General features: G+C 40.3%; 1 protein-coding gene across 1 annotated transcript in view; it reads left to right on the forward strand.

Moving 5' to 3' along the window:
• The window catches only part of LOC117554767 (ephrin type-A receptor 5), an 81,952-nt gene that overhangs the window by 50,134 nt on the left and 18,189 nt on the right, over positions 1–13,629 (forward strand). The window contains exons 6-11 of the mRNA XM_034229277.1: positions 1,068–1,192; positions 2,267–2,356; positions 2,913–2,982; positions 3,136–3,238; positions 7,746–7,813; positions 8,930–9,055. Coding sequence (XP_034085168.1) covers positions 1,068–1,192; positions 2,267–2,356; positions 2,913–2,982; positions 3,136–3,238; positions 7,746–7,813; positions 8,930–9,055 — 582 coding nt within the window. The remainder of the gene's footprint in view (positions 1–1,067; positions 1,193–2,266; positions 2,357–2,912; positions 2,983–3,135; positions 3,239–7,745; positions 7,814–8,929; positions 9,056–13,629) is intronic.

Here is a 13,629-nt window from a genome sequence, read left to right on the forward strand (position 1 = left end):
TATTCTCTGTGGAGTTCTGCTGAGGCTATTGAAACCCAAACGCTGTTTTGCATTTGCAGTAGAGGCATACATACACACACACACACCACACACACACACACACACACACACACCACACACACACACACACACACACACACACACACACACACTATCAGGATATTGCCTGAGGGAGCGTTTTACCCAGTGAAAAGCTCTTTATGTGTCAGAGACTCTCCAACTGTCCCTCTGAGAGATTGGCCCTCAGTTCAGGTTACAAAAAGATGGCTCTGTGATTGATGCAAACAACAGCGCTCATTTGACTTCAGACTTTTCGTAATAACATCTTACAATGAAAATGGAAACTTTGCAAAGACCCAAAAGTGAACAATAAGTACTCTAACATGTCTTAAAATCTGGATACTGCCAATATTTGTCCTGTAAAAATGCGTGTGGCAGATGTGTGGAGTCGTAGCTGACTTCATGGGCTCCTCTGCCAGCCTCTACTGAATAGCCTGATATAAAGGGATGGTTTAATTAGGCACCTTGTTGCCAGATTGCAGACATTTCTTTGGAGGCGAAGCTGCTTTGGATCCAGAAATAATCTCAGTTGTTGAGTCGCAGCTCAATGGACTGCGCCAAATAACCTCGGAGGAACTTCGGTAACTAACAAACATGAATTCCAAAGAAGAAACTCTGGGGGAAATATGTTGTTTTCTTCACCTAGCTTGACAGAAACATAAAAGACACATGTGACATAGTGAGCCCCCTTCTTCCCCACAGTCATTTTCCATCTTTTTTTTTGCGATTTTCTTCCTTGATCATCAGTTTAATATTTCATAATGTACAACAACCACAAAAAGAGTTACAATTAGCTCTGCGCTTGTAAACATGAAAGCATGAGCAGTCCCTAAAATAAGTTTTTCTTCTAGATGCTGATGGTACCCTACATATCTCATAAGCATTTATATTGTTTTAATCGCTATTCATTGCAATTGTATGTTAGATATGTTATACATTGGAATAGAATAATGCACTACAAATACATTTTGGTGCCTGAAGTTGTATTATGTCTCGTGTGTGTGCAGCGCCGTCCCCGGTGAGCGTGGTGAGGAAAGGTGTGACGGGGAAGAGCAGCATCGCCATTTCTTGGGCGGAGCCTGACCGCCCCAACGGCATCATCCTGGAGTATGAGATCAAGTATTTTGAAAAGGTAAACAACAGTTTGAAAGAAATGTTCGTATAAGAAGTTGCTCTGGTCTAAGGCTCACATTCTCATATTCTCAAGTCTCTAGGTTTTGTATGCACTCTTAAGCTTAGTTTATTTAATATACAGTAAGCCAAGCTGGAAATATGCCAATCCAGCTTTATAATTGTCCTTTTGGGAAACTTTTAACTACCACGTAAAATAAATCCATACAATAAATGCTGCATATAAATATATAAATGTGATTAAGATTTAAAGTACTTTTTCATTTGGTGTTTATGGTCAATGCTATGTTCGACTGAATGCACACGCAGTACCACACAACAACTGTGTACTCAGTTGTGTATGAAGAAGATATCTGGTTGAAAGTTAGTTAAATAAAGGTTATAAGACTCCACTATTGAATGGATTTATGCTTTTATCACCCCTGTGCTCCACAATTCAAAAACGTTATATATTTGCAGAAACGTATTGATTAAGATGAATTAAATTGGCCCTCAGAGATACATCTGAATAAACATTGAATTCATTTTAATTTTACCGTTCCGCCAACCTTGACCTTATACAGACTCTTTCATGTGGCAGAGAAAAGGAACACTCGGATTAAGCTCTCTTTTATAAAACTAAGACTTAGGTAGAGACGGCAATGTGATGCTTCTATTCAGGTCATTGTTCCTGTGCCCTTCCTCTTTTCTCTCTTTAGTCCTCCGATGTCTTCCTTCCTGGGAAGGTCAGAGTACATGTATACAGGGGAGCAGAGCAGAGCAGGGTTTGTGGTCAGTGGTTAGCTAATGGCTTCTGGCTAATGGAGGGGCATTTAGCTTTGTTTAAACCTGATGCGGTTACAGTCGTGAAATTGACCCTTACACACATGCAACCACACACACACACACACACACACACACACACACACTCACATACTACAGGTTGCTTAGACATACAAATGTGTGGGAGAAAAAGGGGAACTTGTGCCTATCATAAGAAAAATGTGCAAAATCTGAAACAAAAAAACGTTCTAAAATCTACAAATATGTTACAAAAGTGAATGTATTATAATAACTTCTCCCCTTTCTTCGACAGGAGCAGGACTCCAGTTATACCATTATAAAATCCAAGGAGACTGAGATGGTGGTGGAAGGCCTGAAGCCCTCTTCAGCCTACATCTTCCAGGTCAAACATGGGTTAAACATTTTTTTTTAACAGTGTGCAGAACAAAAGCCCTTTAGTGTAGTCTGAGAGGAGAAGATATTAATAAGCAATTAGAAAGACATATTTAAATCAATGTCATGTATAACCAGTCGTGGAATATAAATAAGCATACTTCCAAGTATTATTTTAAAGCACAATTACATGTTTGACTTTATGTTCCTTTATACTCTTGCTTATATTCATTATTGACGACAACAGAAACATATTTCCCCTTTCCTTTAGTGTATTATATATGTTTCTCTGCGTGTCAAAGGTACCTTTTCAAACATTAAAGTATTTAAACATGTCATAGTCAAATAAAATAAATGCAAATATTAACCTGAACATTTGCATAATATGGCCCCTTTAAGCATATTTTGCTCATCATATTTCTATACCTTCAATATTTTAGAGTTCTTTTAAACCATGGTATTTCTACTTTTATATTAGATTTTAGTTCTTTGTTCATCCCCGTGGGTAAAACATTTGAATATACAGTATATAAAACTATGGTGTGATTATATTTGTTGCATTACAGGTGAGAGCCAGGACCTCGGCAGGCTACGGCGCATTTAGCCGACGTTTTGAATTCCAGACCAGCCCTTACTGTGAGTACACCTCAGAGAGAGAGCCTGAGCGTATCATTTCAACTTGTACACGACTCCCATAGACTTTCTGGAGGCTGCACCAACAACAGATCCCAGGTGTGCTTTTGTGTGTTTGTACTATTTGTGTCTTATCCCACCTCTTCTCTTTGGCAGTAACTGCAACCAGTGAGCGTGCTCAAGCCTCGATCGTAGCGGTGGCCATCACGTTGGCTCTGGTCCTGCTGGCGGTGGTCGCTGGATTCCTGCTAAGTGGACGGTAGGACATAAATACACACCAGAACGAACATAGACACAACCTGGAAAGCATGATATCCAATCTCTGTGCAGGTGGAGACAACATTTTACCGAGATGAGACATTTTCATGAGTTTTTATCATTAAATCCTAGAGAAATTGCCATCGAAGATACTTTGTTTTTAGTACAAGCCTCAAATGTTCACATAATATATAATTATAGTAGGGTGATGCGTAGAGTTTATTGAAAGACCTACAATCTTTGAGCAGATAAGGGGGTCTTTACATAGTGAAACCCTAATTTCTTTGTTCTTCAAGACGCGCAGCAAAGGACTCATGTGGTATGTGTATATATAGTAATTTTTCCTTCGTCAGAGGCCATCCCTTTGTCCTAATCTGACCTCTTGATGACTAACAAAATGACCAGATGTCAAATCTCCTTTGTGACCCAGATATTTCTGTGTTGAAAAGCAGCATTATGGGATTAAACGCATTGGTTTGAGGCCTGTGTGTAAGAGGTTAGGATTAAGGTTGGCTTTTTTAGGTTGTGGCTTCAGGGTTAATGCTTGATTTGTGAATCAGGAGGTCCTGAATCACAGAGGAACAAAGCACACAATGCATGAATCCACAGTGCCTTGAGTACATTTAACAATGCCTTAGTGGTGGCTGTTGAAACTTAACATAACTGTCATCACAAACAAGCAAAAAGCATTATTTATTTACATGTGTTTATTAATCAGAGCATTCACAATAATCATGTGAAATCAGCAGGTTTGCATCTGTCTCACTTCTGTGTGTAGATTGCTACAACGGGGGGGGAAATGGAAATACCCAGGCTTGCTAAAAAACAGTGGGATATTCTGTCTTTCTTTCTGTCCAACAAGCTTTTTGACTAATTTACCTAATTACGCTATACTAATTTTACCATTTTACAACGCTAACACCTTCTAATGGCAAGAGGTGCCAGATTCACGCAAATAAGTGTAGCTTTCAAATTGCTCCATACATTACACTCTGCGTTCATGTTGTATTTGCATGCCTCCAGACTAATACAACAGACAATTAACCTCGTCTTGTAATTGTTACAAGCATATTTTAATATGATTTCCAAACATCAACAGACAGTATACAGAAATGCACGGTGGCCGTCAGGTGCAATCGCAAGATTCCTTCCTTCCTTCCAGATCTAACTCAGCTAATCTACTTATTTCAAATATACTGACAAAACACTTAATAAAACAAACCAACTCTGCCAACATTTACAGTTGGCCAACTTTACAATGTTTCAGATGTGTTTTGAGCTTCTTGCAGCATTCTTTTTATTGGCAACGTTTTATTTATTTTTTATTTATGTGTTGATAATTCTTAATTCTCATGTGTTTTGGCACATTTGTTGTAATTTTTGAAACTGCAGCACATTTCTCCTAATGGAAGTGTTTTGGGCCTTTGAAACACGTTTTCACCTGTCGGCCACCGTAGAAATGCAAAAGATGTATATTGTGAAAAAAACCACATGCAAAGAAATGCAATCACTCTGTAGTTTTGAGAAGACAGTCAAACTATTTTCGTCGGATGAAATCCTTTGTCTCTAAATAAAGTCCCTAAATTCATTGTACTATTTAACTTTTTAGCCTGAATATTCTGCTTAACAGCATTATCTGTGATATGTAAGTTAATTACCAGATATATGCCTGAATGCCTTTAGTGAACCATAACTAACAAAGCTAAATGCACTTTTAAAAAACTCAGGGTGATTGGTGAACATCCTGCCGTCTCCCTATTCGTTAATTTGTAATATTGATCCTCAACCCATCTATACATGGGGCTGATCATTCACTTTTTTCACCCATGCTTACACTTCAATTTGAACTCTTCCCCTTTAACTCTTAGGTCATCATTTTAGTAATTTATTTCATACTGTATTCGATGATTTATTCATATGCTGGTGAATATATTTGACAGAATGATCAGATGGATGGACAGTGGAGGATCTGGTGAGGATTAAAAAGGAAATCGGAAATACCCAGTGGTGGTTTTGGTTTAGCCAAAACAGGGGATGAGGATCGCTCTAGTTTTCGTGTGGGGGAGGAGACATGGAGGAATGCCAGATTTTCCATTGATTTGGAACACAAGCACCACAACCCCCCTCCAACCACTGTATCCCCCCTGCCCGACCCTCCAGACTCCACCCGCATGCATAGACATCCAGCACACATGTGTGTCACACACATACGCGCAGATGCATCGTACGCATGGTTAACGCACACACATAGGAAGTAGGAGGGGTCTGGCTGGGCATGAGTGTTATCAAACCCCTTGACTCAACAGATCCAGCAAACTAAACCCCCCCCAGGCATACACACATCCAGACTCCCCTCCCCCAGACTATACAGCTGCCCACACCAAACCCCTCTAGCCAAGCTGGGCTATCCTACAGAGATTGTGTTGTGTGTGTGTGTGTGTGTTGGTGTGTGTGTGTGTGTGTGTGTTGTGTGTGTGTTGTGTGTGTGTGTGTGTGTGTGTGTGTGTGTGTGTGTGTGTGTGTGTGTGTGTGTGTGTGTGTGTGTGTGTGTGTGTATGTGTGTGTGTGTGTGTGTGTGTGTGTGGGTGTGTGTGTGTGTGTTGTGTGTGTGTGTGTGTGATGTGTGGTGTGTGGGTGTGTGTGTGTGTGTGTGTGTGGGTGTGATGTGTGCTGTGTGTGTGTGTGTGATGTGTGTGTGTGTGTGTGGTGTGTTGTGTGTGTGTGTGTGTGTGTGTGTGTGTGTGTGTGTGTGTGTGTGTGTGTGTGTGTGTGTGTGTGTGTGTGTGTGTGTTGTGTGTGTGTGTGTGTGTGATTATCTTTCGATCCCATTTGAATTGTGCCACGAATTACACATGATGTTTGTCAATTTAAAAGATAATTTTGCAAGTCAAAAAATATAAAAATGTGCCGTAAAGCTGTGAAGTAACACATTTTTTTTGTGTGAAACGCTCAATGAACTACATCTGCCGTCTCGCACCAACACCAAGACGGCCGTGACCTTGGCACATTTCATTTCTTCCTTTCAGAATGAGGCGAAAAGTATTAAAAGAGGTAAAAATCACTACAAGTCTGGGCATGTTGAGAGCTGTACATACACAAAAGGGGAGTTAGTTGGTTCCGTAAGAGCCAGCATGCGGGACTGAGATTATGGGATTTGTAGTCTTTCTTGTTGCGTATTTTTCATAGTCTTATATTTCAACAGTTTTACGACAAACTGTGACTTTTTTGACATGGAAATGATTCTTTAAGATTGACAAACATCATATGTGTAATTCGTGGCACAATTCAAACCGGAACGAAAGATAATCTTTCTCTCCCCATTGACTTCAACACGTAATTTTTCCGAAATAAGGTCCCATGGGGCGGAAGTAGATGGGCGTGACTTCGCCACTCTATAAAGATATGGGCATCAGAGAGAATGATATCATGGATGCAGACAGCATTTATTTAATTTCTCTTAATGTTGCTCTTTCCTTTGGTGCTTCCTCCTCTGCAAAGTGGTCAGAGTTGATCTGTTGACAAGGCTTTTGTTAGAAAATGCTTTTTTATAAACTGCACTCCTTTGCTAATATCTAAAAGGCTGGTGGTTTTCAGTATTTTCAGCAACCTACGAGGAAATAAAATGCTTAGTTTGCACTTGGATCCAAATATGATTTTGCCATGTGCTTGCTAGGTTTAGCTTTTTATTGTCTGGGTCATTTTGTGGTACCTTTACTGGGATCTCTGCCTGTTGTTGTTTCTTCCCTCTCACTGAAAATGTAACTATATGCTCCCTAGGATGTAAGGCAATATTTTGTGTTTTTTCATACTATAAATGTGGTAATTTGTGTAAGAAAAATTACATCTCTGGCTTTCAACAGCAGGTCAATGTAATGAAGTGTTCTCGTTTGTTGTTGGTGATTTGCAATTCAAACAAATGTAATTGTAGGATCCTTTGCAAAGACAAAACACTAAAGTGCCGTAAAAGTACCTATATTAATTCATATAACACCTTTTGTTCAAACTTGATTAACAACGTGCTTTAACAAAACTACTATACAACAATAGGATGATTATAGCGTAGTTAGAGAGGGTAGATACAGATTATAATGTGTCAGGTGATTAATAAAATGCCAAAACAAACATGTATGTTTTAGGACTTTTGTTTTTTAAACTATCCACAGATTTGTTATGCCATTTGCTCCTTTTGGCAGGCTATTCCAACACGACCTCCCTATATGTCTTTGTCCTCGCCCTTGGAATAATACAAAATGTGTTGTTAGAGGACCTGAGTGATCTGGGGTTAGCATACATTTAGAGCTTGTAATCCATTTATAGACAATTTGTCTATAAATGGCAGCATATAAAGACTAAACCTCACACGTCCCAGGATAGAGCCTTGAGGAACCCTACACATTACGCTAGTGTCAATCAAGGAGTTGTAACTAAGGGCGACAGAATAATCTGTAGTTTTGACATACAAAACGTTTTTGACATTGATTGATGTACTTGTGTGTTCTGCCTCTCAGGCGGTGTGGCTACAGCAAAGCAAAGCAGGATCCCGAAGAGGAGAAAATGCACTTCCATAATGGTCACAGTAAGTGGTTATGTGTGTGTGTGTGTGTTGGGCTTGTTGGCGGGTGGGCAAGTTCACCCTGAGTTTCCACAACAGGTCATGTACAGTAGAGGGTTCAGACAGCGGTCATGTCTGTATTACTTTGTTTCATCCCTGTCGGCCTACACACGTGTCTGTGTGTGTGTTCAGTTGATAGTGTTTTGCACTCTGAGCTATTCTTTAAATGACACAGCTACAGGCCAGACCAATGGCAGCCATGTTGGCAGAGGAAACACAAAAGCTATGATGATTTATAAGGGGTGACAACCTAATATATTGGGCTGAATTTTGGCCGTTGCAGCATGCCATCCATCTGCTGGCATCAGAAGCCACCGTGACGGGTACATCAGTGGATAGCAGTGCCAGGATGTGTGGTACACTGTCATATTGATTCATGTCATGAAAGAAAATAAATGTTATTTACTTATCATGGCCACAAAAAGTGACTGAAATAGTGTTTAGCGTTGGGATGATTAAAAGGTATGAATCATTGTCAAAATGTTTACATTTATATAGAATAGGCACCAATTCTTACATCATTTCTCATAAAAGATGTTTAATAAAAGAGAGAGAGAAAGGGCAAATACGGGAAAGTGGAAATATTTTTTTAGCCAAATACATTCACCTGCCCACCCAGCAATGCTTGTTATTTTTACGTTATATATTTTGGAATGCATCAGTTTATCGTAAAAGATAATTATTTCTAGGTGGAATTTCTCCTGTTTTGCTGCAGCCAATAGGAGACAATGGTTGTTGAGAAGCAGTCAATTGATCGTTTGCCTTTGATATTTCCTGTAAAATCAGTTTTAAGATTTATAAGGACTTTTTGAGTTAGCTTCTTATATTGCAATTACAATATAAGAAGCTAGAAATTATGTTGATAAAATTAGAATGACATCTTTTATCACAGATTTGATTATTTAATGTATTAATATCATAATATAGAACATTAAGTAGAAATGTATTTGAAAAACAAACAAATCAAGCTACTCTTGAATTCAATAGGGATGTATTCTGATGTGAATACAAGCCTGAATAAATGTTAATGATGGTAAATCACATCTAAATGGTAATGAAGCAATGCCTGTGTGTTCACAGTAAAGTTCCCTGGCGTGCGCACCTACATTGACCCGCTCACCTATGAAGATCCCAACCAGGCGGTGCATGAATTTGCTCAGGAGATCGACGTCTCGTTCATCTCCATAGAGAGGATCATCGGAGCTGGTGAGTGCCTGCCTGCCTGCCTGCCTGCCTGCCTGCGTGCGTGCGTGCGTGCGTGTGTTTTTTCTGATCCTGAGCATCGTCTGGGGCTGATTTGGCCTGATGTATCACAAAATATATTATTGTTCATTTTAAACTGAATCTGTGTTTACACACACTCAATGTACAGTTGTAACTGTAATTCATTAAGCCTCATTGTGTCATGTCAAAATTCAACCATTTTCTCATTACCTATACTGAATAAAAAGGCATCATATACAGTTGCAAGAAAAAGTATGTGAACCCTTTGGAATTACCTGGATTTCTGCATAAGTTGGTCATAAAATGTGTTCTGATCTTCATCTAAGTCACAACAATAGACAAACACAGTCTGCTTAAACTAATACCACACAAAGAATTATATATTTTCATGTTTTTATTGAACACACCATGTAAACATTCACAGTGCAGGGTGGACCCCTAGGCTAAAGACTTCTTCAAGAGCTAATTGGAGTCAGGAGTAGGCCAACCTGGAGTCCAATCAATGAGACGAGATTGGAGTTGTTGGTTAAAGCTGCCCTGCCCTATAAAAAATAACACCAGTTTTGAATTAGCTATTCTTAAGAAGCATTGCCAGATGTGAACCATGCCTCGCACAAAAGAGCTCTCAGAAGACCTACGATTAAGAATTGTTGACTTGCATAAAGCTGGAAAGGGTTACAAAAGTATCTCTAAAAGCCTTGATGTTCATCAGTCCACGGTAAGACACATTGTCTATAAATGGAGAAAGTTCAGCACTGTTGCTACTCTCCCTAGGAGTGGCCGTCCTGTAAAGATGACTGCAAGAGCACAGCGCAGAATGCTCAATGAGGTGAAGAAGAATCCTAGAGTGTCAGCTAGAGACTTAAAGAAATCTCTGGCACATGCTAACATCTCTGTTGACGAATCTACGATACGTAAAACACTGAACAAGAATGGAGTTCATGGGAGGACACCACGGAGGACACCACGGAGGAAGCCACTGCTGTCCAGAAAAAACATTGCTGCACGTTTGAAGTTTGCAAAAGAGCACCTGGATGTTCCACAGCACTACTGGCAAAATATTCTGTGGACAGATGAAACCAAAGTTGAGTTGTTTGGAAGGAACACACAACGCTATGCGTGGAGAATCCAAAGGGTTCACAAACTTTTTCTTGCAACTGTATTCTTCAACCAGTCACATTTATAATTGGGCGTCATTGTATAGAAGCAGGTTTGTACACACTGTTAGAGATTTAAAGGGATATCTGATCCGCTTTTCAAATCTCCGCGCGTCCCTATCAAGCTGGTTAATACAGGAAGGAATCCAGAGCTACCAAATAACCGTTAAACAATAATCTACTTTAATGATAATATGACAATGCAATACAATCAATACAGTACAAATTTAATACAAATTACCCTTGGGATCCCGAATTTACCTGCACGTGTGCCAGCCAGAGGAAAGAGGCTGAACACCGCGTGTGTGTCTGTTTATACTCTTTGACAATGGGAGGAGTTATCAGATCCTCCCATTTAGAGCTCATTGATTGGCAGCCCAAATATCACAGACACCTCCGACCTTAGGTTTCCCAAACCACTGTAGTTAGATAAGTTGAATGCAAATCAAGACATGCTCTCACCTTCCCCCCCATCTTCCTTTGTCCTCAAAAACACATGTCAACAGGCCCCACATCCAGCTCACAGTTTTACCCAAATTATTCTCATTTTAAGCGTATCCATAGTTTGCTAACATGAATAAATCCAAATATAACTCTACAAATCCCCCTATTTATCTCCTTCTCCAGAGATAAACTTAGACAAGGCATTTTGAAATATACCCACTGTCATTCTTTTCTACTGTGTCCGTCCCCCAAACATTGTATAAATCCATCCGAAGCTGGTATTTAGAGTACTTGAAAACTTCATGGAGACAGAACACCACTTTCCATGGCAGTGAAGGAACCATGAGGGGGCAGCTGAGTGCTAGAATCATCAGCCCACCCCCCCCTCGGAGGAATAGCCCACAAGGACAGCTAATAGGGAGGGGGAGATGCGGCTTTCTCTTCACGGGTGGAACTGATCAGAGAGAAGTAGACTCCTCTGCTGCCTCGACTTGCCGTGTCTTTGTCCCCCCGATCCGCTGACAGCAGCTTCTGGGCTGCCTGCTAGAGAGATGTCTTCCTCCTCCTCCTCCTCCGGCCCGCTGATGGCGGCTTCCGGGTCGATGCTGTAGAGATGTCTTCCTCCTCCTCCTCCTCCGGCCCGCTGATGATGCCTCCCGGGTCGTCTGCTGTAAGGATGTCTCCAGGGTCCTGCTCCTCCAGTCCGCTGCTTCCGAGTAGTCCACGTCTGCCAGGGCCACGTCCGTCCTGATGTCGTCCCCTGGTCCTAGTAGGTGGTTTCCCCGCCGCACACTGGCTCCTGTGGTACGAGCTGTCCTCCTTTTCTCCCAGGCAGACAGCATAAGAGGTCCGCTGGATCACTCGGTCGGGGCCGGAGAGCCTGGGGTTGAGCCACTTTGTCCTGATGACTTTCAGCCCGACGAACTCTGCTGTGTCGGCCTCGTGCTTCTCGGGTCCCCCTTTTGGCGCCAGCAACCTGTGTGGAGAAATCTGATACAACTCCCTCAAGCCTACGCTCAGCTGTTTTGACCCACTTGGAGCCTCTTGGTGGGGTGTCTTGAAACAACAGCCGTCTGTGAACAGGTTTTCCAAATTAATTGTAGACCTCCTATCTGCCAGTGCAGCTTCAGAATCTTAATACTTGGATTGTGCCAACTAAATAAGAACCCCAACATCTTTAGGTAAACTAAATAACATATTTCAATAGCTCTGAATTTCTGACAAGCATCCGTGTTTATTTTTAAATGAAATCCTATTTAAAATCCAAATATAATATGAACTGCTAATGTTTCTGGTAAAGAAACACACTAATGTTATGGACTCAAAAACAACCAAAATCACGATGCTAACAAAGTGAATGATTTCCTGGTGATACTGCTTCTACCTGTCAGTGCTTAGATATTATCACGCTGAAAAAATGAATACAGAATTCCAACAAACTGTCATCAAATGTCTTTCTATTATAAATGTAGATGAAATGTATATCCCCATAATGACCTAAACAATAAAGTCTATGGCTTTTACTTCTTTACCAGGCTAGTTACATGATGTTGTCTAAATTAAATTCTGTCTCATTACATTACTATGTTTTAGCTTTAACTGTAATATGTTCTTTCTACATTTCAAACCTCAGTTACTCTAATGTCTGTTAAAATCTTACAAAATTGTTTCATTATCACAGGTCAACTTCTTCGGTTTCACAGTAGCCCCTTGGCCACTGCTTCTTTGTTACCCGTTATAATTCAAATCAATATTTAGAAACATCTCAACATTCATCAAACAGTATCTTATCCCCAGATATGGAGCAGGTTAATTACATTCAATGCTCAGTTTGAACATCTGGGTTGGGGCGGAAGGTTTCTGTCAATCCTTAAAAGAAAAATTTAAATTGTGAATTTTACAGCCATGTTGAGATTTATACATTATACTCACTCCCCCCTTTTACACATGAAATCATGTGTAACAAAACCCTGTAATGGGAGGGGAACAAAAACTGTCAGGTAATTGGTTAGGGACATAACGAACATTATTTACAATTTGACATCCATTATCATTATTTCCACAGTAAACACTTCAGTGAAAATAAGTGTTCCTCTCCGTCCTTCAGGCCTAAAAGAAAGAGAATCTTCAGATTTTAGTTTTACATTTGCAAACCGCCAACTCATGTGAGAGGAACCGGGTCACATGTGCGGTTTCCCCTTTTTATGGAATTTTTAGGAAACCTCTCGTTTCCCTTGGAGCTCCAAAATAATATGTTAGTCCAAAAACATGCTTGGTTGGTTATTGTGTTAGAATCATGCAGTTACACCGATCACCTGCCGGCATTCATTCACACTCACACTGTCTGGTTGTCATGTCAAGTTTGGTCAGCTTCACCCCAGAGTCAGTCATCCACAGTGCCTTGTCAAGTGACACTGTCGGTCAGGGTCAAAGGTCAGTTGGTCTCCGTCTTTTTTGGCCATGTGTCGTGCTCTGCAGAGACTTTGACATTTCAGCATAGGCCAGTATCCTTTGTCTACAAAAATATGTCACGATTTCAACTATGATTTTCAAGATGATTCTCACTTGTCATTGGGACTTCTGCCTCCCACTTTTCCTGAAACTTGGTACAAAACTCACTTCCTTCGAGTACTACTACTACTGCAATCCATTTACACCTAATTAGTATTAAAATGTCTAATGATCTATTTCAGAAACTTGTGTACAATAACTATTATCTTGAGTCAAAACATTACTAGGATCTGTGTCGCTCTGCATTTCATAGCTCATCATACTCATTTATCTTTAATTCTGGTCTACTTAAAAAACAATGTTAAACTCTTTAGCAGTGTGTGGAACCTTGGGTGTCCGAACATGCAACAATTACTCCCTCCTTTATCAAGGATTTAAACCTATGGTAATAACTATGCCACAATGGTGAAATCAACACTTTAGATTGGAATTTTATATGTGGCT

This window comes from Gymnodraco acuticeps, unplaced genomic scaffold (assembly GCF_902827175.1).
Source record: "Gymnodraco acuticeps unplaced genomic scaffold, fGymAcu1.1, whole genome shotgun sequence".
Taxonomy (NCBI): Eukaryota; Metazoa; Chordata; class Actinopteri; order Perciformes; family Bathydraconidae; genus Gymnodraco; species Gymnodraco acuticeps.